Genomic DNA, 12955 nt, shown 5'->3' with positions numbered 1-12955 from the left:
AGTAATTGAATCTACATGATTTATGTAAATGGCATTTCAGAGTTTGGGATAATGAGGAAGACTAGTATGCTGGTCTCCAAGTACTTGGGTGGACTTCCCTGGTCTTGCCTGCAGTCATCTGTGTGGGACACGTGAGGTTAGTTCAGGGAAAGTACCCGGACTGGCATTGCCATCTGATGTTGCAGACTTTCTGGCAGATATTGGCGCCCAAGTCATTTTTTATTGACGCCATTTGGATTTTCGTTCCTGTGGTTTTTGACCTTGCTTTTTATAATGCATACCAGTCTGTCCTTTTACACTCAGCTTACATTTAAGCCACAACTTGTAGGAAGCTGTCTAGTGTTTTATAAAATCAGATTGCTCTCAGCCATTGGGCCTTTAAATGTATTTTTGGAACTTTATACCAGTTGACTAAGGCTGAGAACTTACTTTTGGACTTTTTTTCTTCTGAAGAGCTCATTCTGGTTTTGAAAAATTACCTTTTTAAAAACTTAACATGACACTTACATAGTGACAGAAACCTTGGAATCAGATCTTTCAGGAAATAGAAACATCATTTTGTGAGTTGTTTTTTGAATTTACAGCTCTCATAGATATGGAATGTTCACTTTCCTCAGAGACTGTACAAACTGAATAGAATCAGGAATAAATCTTCATTCCTTCTTCTTTGAAGGCTTATGAGGCAAGGGGAGATGCAGATGGGAGGGTTTTGTTCCCCTGTATAGAAAATGCTATTTCCCCAGTTAGAAAGTTCGTTGTTGTCAGAGGTAACCTAGGTACCCCAGGGCAGGAAATAAGTAAAGTGTACTGCTGCTGCTGCTGCTACTGCTGCTAAGTCGCTTCAGTCATGTCCGACTCTGTGCGACCCCATAGACGGCGGCCCACCAGGCTCCCCCGTCCCTGGGATTCTCCAGGCAAGAACACTGGAGTGGGTTGTCATTTCCTTCTCCAATGGATGAAAGGGAAAAGTGAAAGTGAAGTCGCTCAGTCGTGTCCGACTCTTCTCGACCCCATGGTCTGCAGCCTACCAGGCTCCTCCGTCCATGGGATTTTCCAGGCAAGTGTACTAGCAATGGAATATTATACAGAAGAACGAAACAAAGCTCAGTACAAGGGTACTTCTCAGAAATGTAACGTTGAGTGGGAAAAGTAGAAAACAGAAGATGATTTAAGACTCAGTATCATTTAGTCAAAGCAGATACACATGAAACAACATTACAAAAGACAGATGTATATTTAACACATTAACAATAAATAGATGTCTCTGGGGGATTGTAATGGAAGGAGGGGAAATATAAGGAAACAAGAGCCTTGCACAATGCCATGACAACAATAAAGAGATATGACACTGAATAACTAACCTTCTGTACATGAGCTCCAAAAATTTTCAAAGGAGTCTATTATAACTTTCTAATCATAAGTGCTAAAAACAGGGACTTCCCTGGTGGTCCAGTGGTCTTTGCCTTCCAATTCAGGAGTTGCAGGTTTGATCCCTGGTTGAGGAACTAAGATCCCACATGCCTTGTGGCGAAAAAGACAAAAACATAAAACAGAAACACTACTATAGCAAATTCAATTAAGATTTTAAAAATAAAATGGTCCATATCAAAACAAAAATCTTAAAAAGTAAGTGCCAAGTATAACACAAATCAGTTATAATGCGAGTTATAATGCAAGTAGTCATTCTCAATCTTGGTCAAACATTTCAGTCATCTTAGAAGAACCCGAGAGTCTTTTTTAAAAAGTCTTTTTTTTGTTGTTGTTGTTGCTGCTCAGTTCAGTTCAGTTCAGTTCAATCGCTCAGTCATGTCTGACTCTTTTGTTTGCAACTCCATGGACTGCAGCACACCAGGCCTCCCTGTCCATCACCAACTCCCAGAGTTTACTCAGACTCAAGTCCATTGAGTCAATGATGCCATCCAAGCATCTCATCCTCTGTCGTCCCCTTCTCCTCCTGCCTTCAATGTTTCCCAGCATCAGGGTCTTTTCAAATGAGTCAGTTCTTTGCATCAGGTGGCCAAAACATTGAGTTTTCAGCTTCAGCATCGGTCCTTCCAATGAGTATTCAGGACTTATTTCCTTTCGGATTGACTGGTTGGATATCCTTTCTGTCTCCTCTCTGACTCTCAAGGGTCTTCTCCAGCACCACAGTTCAAAAGTATCAATTCTTTGGTGCTCAGCTTGCTCTATAGTCCAACTCTCACATCCATACATGACTACTGGAAAAACGATAGCTTTGACTAGACAGACCTTTGTTGGCAAAGTAATGTCTTTGCTTTTTAATATGCTGCCTAGGTTGGTCATAACTTTTCTGCTGCTGCTGTACCATATCCCCCAGCCATTGTTTAAAGATTTACATTTTTAACAAAGCTTTGACACTCTTGCTCTTATTCGCTCCCCACAGTAACTGTAAACCTAAAGGAGCTTGGGAAACTGCAATCAGCGTTCAGTCCAATTGCTAGCTCTCCATAAGTGCTTTTCCTAAAGCACCTTACACCATCTTCCAATTAAGCAGTGGGCATCTGCTGCTTCTACCTTCTAGGTAGCCTGGGAATAAAGGAACAGCCGTATTTCTTCAGTTACAATGTGACCATGGGAACAGATAGGACCCACTCCTCCCACTTTGACCTGTGGGAATGCTGATTTCTTGACTGTAATGCTTCTGATTTCATTGGACCAGGAGGGGACCTGGGTGCTGGTATGTGTTAAAGGCTCCCACATGGTTCTGTTTGTTATACAACCAGGGTTGAGAACCACTGAGTTGAGTTTCCTAAAGAAGAAAGAAAAAAATGTGTGGCAAGCAATCACTTTGCCAAGGAAATCCCAAATGAATGCAATACTCAGACATTCCTGTTCTGCTGCTTTAGGGTATCAGCTCAATTCTGCTGAATGTGTGGATATCCGCTTGAAGAGGGTGGTTCCTGACCATTATTGCCATTACTATCCTGAAAATGTGAAACCAAAACCCAAACTGAAGGAATGCAGCATGGATCCTTGCCCATCAAGGTTTGTATCACTGCCCTTTGGTACATGTATACAATGGAATATTACTCTGCTAGTCTGTTCCAATGAGGTGTATGAACCTGGAGCCTGTTATACAGACTGAAGTAAGTCAGAAGAAAGACAGATATCATATATTAACACATATATATGAAATCTAGAAAGATGGTACTGATGAACCTATTTGTGGGCAACAATGGAGACACAGACATAGAGAACAGACTTGTAGATGCAAGGAGGAAAGGAGAGGGTGGGATGAGTTGAGAGAGTGACATGAAAACATACATTACCATATGTAAAACAGACAGCTGGTGGGAATTTGCTGTATGACACAGGCTGATTCATGTTGATGGATGGCAGAAACCATCACAATTTTGTAAAGCAACTATTCTCCAATTAAAAATTAAAAAAGAAATCAACAGCAGCTGGGACTGATCCATTCTTATCAAGCAACACAGTTGCATTGCATGATCTTGAATGTACCCTGGTGGCAGGTACCTGTGAACCCATTTATAACCGTGGTCAGGAGGCATTAGGCTCATCTGCTCATTCATCTGGTTCGTGCTTGTGGGCTCTGTGTCCATGAGCTGTGACCTTTCACTTTTTGTCATGAATCTCTCTGAGCACGTCTTGTGTATACAACATGAAAAGTCTCTTCATTTAAGTACATCTAGTCCACCTACCAGCTGTGAATATAGATAATTCACCATTTTAGCTTTTTAAACTGAGTTTTCACTTTTCATTTTCATGCATTGGAGAAAGAAATGGCAACCGACTAGAAAGAGAATCCCAGGGACAGACCACATTTAGACTTTTGAAGTGTTCACCTTAAACTCAGTATAAATAATGCATAGTGCAGGAAGTGCAGAGTTTGACTGCCAGAGTAGAAAAGCTATGCATAAACCATCCTGCTGCATAATTTAGTACCTGGTGACTTGGATTGCCAGAAGTTGGCAATCCAGCTTCTGGATTGGGGAAGTTGGATTGGGTAAGTTTCTTGGCTTTGCTATAGGATCCTAAAATAACAGCACACTATCAAGTCCCAGAATCCCCCAGCTCTCTGCCAGCTGGCTGAGGCAGTGTGCAAGTGGAAAGGGAAGTGTTCTCAGTGGATTTCATTTCCCATCACGAAGCTGTGCATTTCCTGTAATCCCATGTGTACACAATCACAAATAGAGGCCTTTTCAAAAGATAGAATCTGTTAAACAAAGTGATTTTCTAAAGATCCTGCTAATTAGACTGTGTTAATATCATGAATATATTTTATCACAATAATTTAAGAGGATAAAAGGGAATAAATAGATTTATCTAAATTAAGAGATGATGAACATATACTACTTTAATGAGTATATACTGCTAGCTTCATTTTCATTTTCATAGAATTGGGTAAGTTGTATATCAGAGATGTTCCTAAAAATTAAGGAGACGGTAGCAGAAGTGTGCAAGTGGGAAGGGAATTTGGGGGGAAATGGTTCAGAAAAGTTGGCATATTAAGTGTCAATATAATTTGAAAGAGCTCTGTATTTTGTCATATGACATCTATACTAGTCAAATGAGTAAATGTATTGAGTAATAATTATATTCTCACGATTTCATTTCTAGCGATGGATTTAAAGAGATCATGCCCTATGACCACTTCCAGCCTCTCCCTCAGTGAGTTACATATTTCCTTTTCCTTTCTGTAATATGCTCTAATCAGTTTTCAAGGAGCTTTAGTATCTGTGAAAGGTGAAAGTGAAGTCACTCAGTCATGTCCAACTCTTTGCAACACCATGGGCTGTAGCCTACCAGGCTCCTCAGTCCATGGGATTTTCCAGGCAAGAATACTGGAGTGCATTGTTATTTCCTTCTCCAGGGGATCTTCCCAACCCAGGGATGGAACCTGGGTCTCCCACACTGCAAGTAGACTCTTTACTGTCTGAGCCACTAGTGAAGCCCATAGTATCTGTGGCAGTAGTCTTAAATGTATGAGACTAGACCCTTTACAGAGAGCTAAGGGAACAAAGACTTTAATTACATAATAATATTTTTCTAAGAATTAGATGGAATAGGCTGCCTCAAAGGTAATATTTGAAATGTCACTGGAGATGTCACTGGAGATGTCAAGCATGAATTTATATCTAGGTATTGTAGAGGGGAACTTCCCTGGTGGCTCAGTGAGTAAAGAATCTGCCTGCAATGTGGAAGACCTGGGTTTGATCCCGGGTTGGGAAGATCCCCTGGAGGAGGGCATGGCAACCCACTCCAGTATTCTTGCCTGGAGACTCTTCATGGACAGAGGAGCCTGGCAGGCTACAGTCCATGGTGTTGCAAAGAGTCAGACATGACTGAGTGACTAAGCACAGCACATTGCAGAGGAAGCTAACACACTCCAGTTGATTAGATATTTGCATTCCCTTTTATACCTAGACATGTTAGGATGATTCTTTCTGACTCTGAGTATGTATGATTCCCTGGTAATACTGTCCATTGGTGCTTTATACTTTAGAGTCAGATTGAAGATGCTTTCACACAACAGCCCTGTTGTTATAATACACTGGGGCAGGTGTGTTACTCCCATTTGACAATAACCTTTAGGACCAAGGAGTTAAGACAATACAGTGTGTGTAGTAGTTAAGATTAAAGTCTATGGCTGTACTTGTTGCAATCAACTTTGCAAACTTGAAGCAAGCAACAAATGAATAATGTGTTTTCACTTCTTTGCTTTTGAGCTGGGAACATAACCCTTGGACTGCATGTTCAGTGTCCTGTGGAGGCGGGATTCAGAGGCGGACCTTTGTGTGTGTGGAGGAGTCCATGCATGGAGAGATACTTCAAGTGGAAGAATGGAAGTGCATGTATGCACCCAAACCCAAGGTCATGCAAACCTGCAATCTGTTCGACTGTCCCAAGTGGATTGCCATGGAGTGGTCTCAGGTAAGATTTGAGAGCATGCCACCTTTAATTCAGTCTCAGACTTTAATGATTATTTGCTCTGTGGCCAGTACTGTACTGGGCAACATGGCGGATGCAGAAGTTGTATGTGAACATGGTTCCTACTCCTGAAGAGCTGAGAAGACAGTTGAAGGATGCTGTGAGGGAGAATGTTGGAGGCATCAGAGCAGGTAAGAATTATTGAGAACCAATCTGAAAGGAACAGGGATTGAAACAGTTATTTGGAAAGTCTTTGTTGCCCTTGTGGTGCTTAACCCATATTTCAGATCCGCAGACTTTAACCATGCAGGAGCCTAGAGAAGGCATCACTGTGTGGTATGGCTAAGCCAGGATGGTGGAGTAAAGCAGAAATCTGACACAGAATGACTGGAGGTTGAAAAGGCCCTAATTCATCTGGATTAAGACAGAACTCATGTTATTAAGAATTGGAAGATTAAGACAGAGATGCTAAAACTGACACTAGAAGTGTGTTCTTTTTAAAAATATTTGTTTATTTTATTTGGCTACACCAGATCTTACTTGAGGCATGTGGGATCTTCCATCTTTCCTGTGGCATGCAGGCTCTTTTTAGTTGTGTCATGAGGAATCTTTAGTTGTGGCATATGGGATCTTGTTCCCTGACCAGGGATTGAAACTAGGCCTCCTGCATTGGGAGGGCTGAGTTCTAGCCACTGGACCACCAAGGGAGTCCCTAGAAGTGTATTCTTGATCCGGTGGTTACTATGAAGCTTCACTGTTTTTGTTGAAGAGAGTAAACGTTTTATATTTTAAGTAAATGAGGTAAGATAGACTGATGCTGGGAAAGCCCAGAGGCAGGCAGCCTATTTGGAAACCACTGAGATACCGTTGTTCAGTCACTAAGTTGTGTCTGACTCTTTGGCGCCCTGTGCACTGCAGCATCCCAGGCTCCCCTGTCCTTCACTATCTCCCAGTGTTTACTCAGACTCAAGTCCATTGAGTTGGTGATGCTGTCTAACCATTTCATCCCCTGTCATCCCCTTCTCCTTCTTGCCTTCAGTCTTTCCCAGCATCAGCGTCTTTTCCAATGAATCAATTCTTTTACTCAGGTGGCCAAGAGCTTCAGCTTCAACATAAGTCCTTCAAATGAATATTCAGGGTTGATTTCCTTTAGGATTGACTTGGCTTGATATCCTTGCTGTCCAGGGGACTCTCAAGAGTCTTCTCTAGCACCACTGTTCAAAAGCATCAGTTCCTTTGGTGCCCAGCCTAACTCTCACATCCATACATGACTACTAGAAAAACCATAGCTTTGACTAGATGGACCTTTGTCAGCAAAGTAATGTTTCTGCTTTCTAATACAATGTCTAGGTTTGTTAAAGCTTTCCTTCCAAGGAGCAAGCATCTTTTAATTTCATGGCTGCTGTCATCATCCTTGGTGATTTTGAAGCCCAAGAATATAAAATTTCTCACTACTCCCACTTTTCCCCCTTCTATTTGCCATGAAGTGATGGGACTGGATGCCATGATCTTAGTTTTTTGAATGTTGAGTTTCAAGCCAACTTCTTCACTTTCCTTTTTCATCCTTGTCAAGAGGCTTTTTAATTCCTCCTCACTTGATGCCATTAGGGTGGTATCATTTGTGTGTCTGAGGTTGTTGATATTTATCCTGGCAATCTTGATTCCAGCTTGTGATTCATCCAGCCCCAGCATTTGAAATGATGTACTCTGCATAGAAGTTAAGGAAGCAGGGTGACAATAGACAACCTTGATGTACTCCTTTCCCAATTTTGAACCAGTCCATTGTTCCATGTCCGGTTCTAACTGTTGCTTTTTGACCTACATACAGGTTTCTTAGGAGGCAGGTCAGGTGGTCTGGTATTCCCATCTCTTTAAGAATTTCTTGAAGATGGGTCTATGCTGCAAAAGGCCTCCATATCTTCTGAAACTCTTCTCTGACATTTTAAGAAACATCTATGGACTTAGGAAAGAATCTTCAAGCTTTATGAAGCAGTGGTGAAGTCATTATTTTGACAGCAGGAGGCTCTGGGATGGAATTCCACTTGGCCTCTTAGGAACTACTTGACTTTGAGGAAGGTCCTTAGTTGGCGGGTTGTTGATTGGCTCATCTGTTAAATAGGAATGAAGCTGTTGACCTGCCAATGTATCAGAACCCTTGGTGAGATCATGTCTGCAGAGCACTGTCTGTTCTGTTGCACGTGCCCAAGGCCTCTTGACTTCTCCCAGGGGTGGATCCAGGATTGGTGGGGCCTGAAGTTTAAACAATATGGAGGTGACTTTTTAAAAATTTTATTTTGTTCAAGTGTAGTTGATTTACAATGTTGTGTTAATTTCTGCTGCACAACAAAGTGATCAAATTATACATTTATATACATTCTTTTTCATATTCTTTTCCAGGATGCTTTATCACAGGACGTTGAATATAGTTTCCTGTGCTATACAGCAGGACCTTGTTGATCCATCCTATATGCAACAGTTTACATCTGCTAATCTCAGGCTTACAGTCCATCCCTCCCCTACCAAGGAGGTGACTTTTTAAGAAAAAAGAATACAAAACACAAATATTGAGTATCTAAATAAATGTTTATTTAGAATAATGAAATTGTAAGAAATTACAAGTGTTTTAAAGCTGACAACCCTAATGTGACTCTGGACTTGAGTTAAGAATAATGTATCAGTATTGGTTTATCAGTTGTAACAAAGGTACCACAATAATGCAAGATATTAATATTGGGGGATGGCAACCCACTCCAGTACTCTTGCCTGGAGAATCCCATGGAGGGAGGAGCCTGGTAGACTACAGTCCATGGGGTTGCTAAGAGTCGGACACGACTGAGCGACTTCACTTTCACTTTCACTGTGTGTAAGGGAGAGGGGGCATATGGGAACTCTTATACTAACTGGTCAGTTTTTCTCTTTTTTAATTATCTTATTTTATTGCACTATAATCGCTGCTCAATTTTTCTGTAAACCTTAAGTAGTCCTAAAAACTAGTCTTGATTAAAAAACAAACACGCATACATACATATATACTTACCAACATAATGTACATATACTGCAAAGATATCCTGGATATTCATGACTTGAGAAAATTCCATTCATAGGCAAAAGTACCTTCTAAATCATAAACAAATTATTCAAGAAAAGAAATGCTGGCAACACAAAATTCACAAAATTTAGAGAAAATAACATAATGTTTTCATTCATTTTAACTGCCTTATTACACCTGTAGTATTTTTTCCTACATTTTTGGCTGAATACTCTTAGAGAGCCTTTTCATATGATATTTTTGCAAGATAAGTTTCTATACACAGAATAGAAAGGTAATCCTGTAGCATGGTTGAGCAAAATTTGATATCTTTTTAATTAACTATTTTGAAAAGGTTTCTTTTGTCTTTACAGATTGTTTTGGATGATGTGTAAATTTTTAATCAAGTTTGAGAAAAACCTATATTAAGTTTCTTTCATATTTGTATAGAAAGATTTTAGGGCATTTCAATAGTTCTTGTGCTGTGACATCACCTGAAATACTTTTCAAAGTGAGAATTGGAAGTAATCTTGCAAGGGAGGGGCCCTGAAGCATAAAGAATCATGGGAAATTAGCCTCCACCCCGTTCCTTATGTAATGTTTATCTGATGACCTTTTGTGTTTAATATTCGTGTAGAATTTCATTGGCTTCTCTTTTTGTCTCTGAAGTGCACAGTGACTTGTGGCCGAGGGTTACGTTATCGAGTTGTGCTGTGTATCAACCACTGTGGGCAGCATGTTGGCGGCTGTAACCCACAACTGAAGTTACACATCAAAGAAGAATGTATCATTCCCATCCCCTTTTATAAACCAAAAGGTAAATTTGTGGTGCATTTTAAAGTGAAATCAGGTGGTGCTTTCCAGGTTTCTTACTAATACTGCAGCATTTGCATTTAAACATACTAACTTTCTTGCAAAAACTGTTCACTGACAGATTGACATGTCCACCTAGATAAAGAAGTTAAACCTATGTCATTAATTGATCTTGAAGAGAAACTTAGATCTTGTTGATTCAGTGCAGTAAGTCCCCTACATATGAATGAGTTCCATTCTGAGAGCTGGTTCATAAATCCAATTTGTTTGTAAGTCCAACAAAGTTAGCCTAGGTACCCAACTAACACAATTAGTTATATAGTAGTGTACTGTAATAGGTTTATCATGCTTTTCACACGAACAATACATTTTTAAAAAAAAAATAAAGGAAACACTTTTTTTTTTAATTGGAGGCTAATTACTTTAGAATATTGTATTGGTTTTGCCATACATTGACATGAATCTGCACGGGTGTACATGTGTTCCCCATCCTGAACCCCCCTCCTACGTCTCTCCCCATCCCATCCAGTCATCAAGATAGTATGGTACTGGCACAAAGGAAACACTTTTAATCTTACAGTAAGTACCTTAAGAAGTACAGTAGTATAGAACATGGGCTGGCATCAATTGAACAGGCAAGAAGAGTTACTGACTGGAGGAGGGAGGGGGTGGGAGATGGTCGAGCTGAAGGATTGTTGGCAATAGGATGCAGAAGACAGGCTGCAGTGTCACTCATGCCTGATGTTTATGGCACAAGTTCTGGTTCCATGCTAAACCAGCTGCACATTCACATCTTTGGAAGTTCACATCTTGAAGGGTCATATGTAGGAGACTTACTGTATAGGTACAGTGGCTCCTGTCTGTGTAGGCTTATATTAACCTTTCTTAGTGGACATAACACATGGACCACAGCCTTGTCTAACTCAATGAAACTATGAACCACAATGGTGGAGAGTTCTGACAAAGCGTGTCCACTGGAGAAGGGAATGGCAAACCACTTCAGTATTCTTGGCTTGAGAACCCCATGAACAGTATGAAAAGGCAAAAAGATAGGACACTGAAAGATGAACTCCCCAGGTCAGTAGGTGCCCAATATGCTACTGGAGATCAGATAAGAAATACCTCCAGAAAGAAGTGGATATAAAATCACGTGATGCAGTGCCTGCTTTGAAGAAAAAGGAGGAGGAAGATGAAGAGAGAGAGGAATAGGAAGATTCCTACCTGCTTTCCACCAGAGTGGAAGGAACAGTGTCCTCTTCATCATACGTCCTATCGTCTACCATGAACAAAGAAGACTTTCTAGACTGAAAGTCTAGATTTACAGACTAAATCTCCAGTCTAGATGTATAGATGCACTCAGAAATTTTTGTGTGGTTCCATTTGTTCCACATGAATTAGCAGACATGGGTAGCATCCATGGGTGAACAAACCTTGGCACCACCTCTTGGGTATGTATGTGTTCCCCTCTTGACAGGATTATTTCCATACACGCACTTTAGTAAGGTATTACCAATCCTTGTGACAAGTATTTCCTTTTGCAAATGGAAAAAGAATTACTTCCAAGTGTCAGTGCCAAGGAACCGTCCTTATTAGCCCATTAGAGAGGATGGTAAGATTCTTCTTCATGATTTCTGGGTGCATTCTTCATACAAATAGCCTCATAAGCAACTAATTCTTCATTTCTTTCATGATGTCTGTCTTCTGGAAAAATCACTGGTTTCCATGCAAGGTACAAATACTGATTATATAACTTCTTCAGGGAAGTCTTTTCTCCTTTTCTGCAGTCAGTGGTACTTTTATAGCCACGTTCTTAGCGTCTGTGATTTCTCCAAAGCAGTCCAAAATTATTTCCATTCTCACTTCATAATTAGATGCTTTCTTCACATCTTAGGAAGCTTCAAAGGGTAGAGAAGGGCACCAGCTTGCTCCTGCAGGCCAATTGTAATTGGTAATCATCTCTCTTAACAACTACAACATTTTAAAGTTTGAGTAAACCATAGTACAGACTTTCCTCCTCGCAATTTTCTAAGCCTTCTATGTTATTTGCTTGTCTCTATTAATTTCTTCACTCAGTGGCAAAAACTGTGTGGCAAAAGAAAGCAAACTGATCTGGTTGAAATCAGAGCTTTAGTATGCAAACAACAGAGACTGGTACTGATACAAGGTGTTTTTATGCTAACTTGGAGAATGTATTCAACTGTGTCATGAGATTGTTTGGTTGCATTCTGATAATGTGTTAATTTAAAAAATACATGACAGAAATTTTTGCTTCTGTCCAGAAGCCACTTCATGCACTGTTCATTTGAAAAAAAAAAAATTGATGAAATCTCCAATAAATAACAATCACATGTCCAACTCTTGAATGATTAAGAGTAATTAAGCTTGTTGTTTATGTTCCTTTTTCCTTAGAAAAAAGCCCAGTGGAAGCTAAATTACCTTGGCTGAAACAAGCTCAAGAACTAGAAGAGACCAGAATAGCAACAGAAGAACCAACGTGAGTCCAGGACCTTTTATGGGAGTATTCAGGGCCTAGCCAGTTAACATGATATATGTCATTTTTGTACTCATTGGAGTACAATGATATGTTTCAAATCCAAATGACCTGGATTTGCAGACTCTAGAGAGCCTGAACTGGCTAGAATTCTCCTCTATTGCACAATTCAGCAGTCTTACTTTGGCAGCATCTACGAGAAGCACAGAAAAGAACAGTGCCTTTTAACTCAAAGCAGACTCAGTATTCTGTTATAGTTACCAGATTGGGGGTAATATCTAGATCTAGATTAACGCGTATGATTTGACCAAAGACCATCACAGTGTTAACCAAATAAAGTGATCATTCCATGGATAAGACATGGCCACTGTTTATCAAACTAGTTAAGCTGAAATGTAACATGATGGCCCGAGTGATTATCAGGAGAACTCCCAGAGCTGCTGTGGTATGGGGGGTGGAAGAACATGGCGCCAGGAGTCTTGGAGCCTAGAACCACCACTTGTAACCATGTGACCGTAAATAAGTCTTTCATTTTTCTGTGTCTTATTTTCTTACTTATAAAATGAGAAGGCCAGGCTTAATCTCCAGAGAGATAAAAATCCAGTGACTTCTGTCCACATGGGATTTGGCAAGTTTGGGCTGTCATGGTATCCATGGAGATATAGTATCAAGAGCATGTCAAGAAACATTCTGGACGTGAAGGTATGGGG

At 40.3% G+C, this 12955-nt stretch overlaps 1 protein-coding gene across 1 annotated transcript in view; it reads left to right on the top strand.

The window, feature by feature from the left end:
* LOC102286063 (ADAMTS-like protein 3) overlaps positions 1–12612 on the top strand; it is a 224963-nt gene extending 212351 nt beyond the window's left edge. Inside the window, 5 exon segments of the mRNA XM_070358133.1 lie at positions 2868–3006; positions 4603–4653; positions 5712–5916; positions 9611–9758; positions 12164–12612. Coding sequence (XP_070214234.1) covers positions 2868–3006; positions 4603–4653; positions 5712–5916; positions 9611–9758; positions 12164–12252 — 632 coding nt within the window. The 3' untranslated portion in view covers positions 12253–12612.
* Positions 12613–12955: the final 343 nt, after the last annotated feature.

This window comes from Bos mutus, chromosome 21 (assembly GCF_027580195.1).
Source record: "Bos mutus isolate GX-2022 chromosome 21, NWIPB_WYAK_1.1, whole genome shotgun sequence".
NCBI classification, from domain to species: domain Eukaryota; kingdom Metazoa; phylum Chordata; class Mammalia; order Artiodactyla; family Bovidae; genus Bos; species Bos mutus.
The sequence above is the reverse complement of the archived record's forward strand: the minus strand, read 5'-3'. Positions and strand labels throughout refer to the sequence as shown.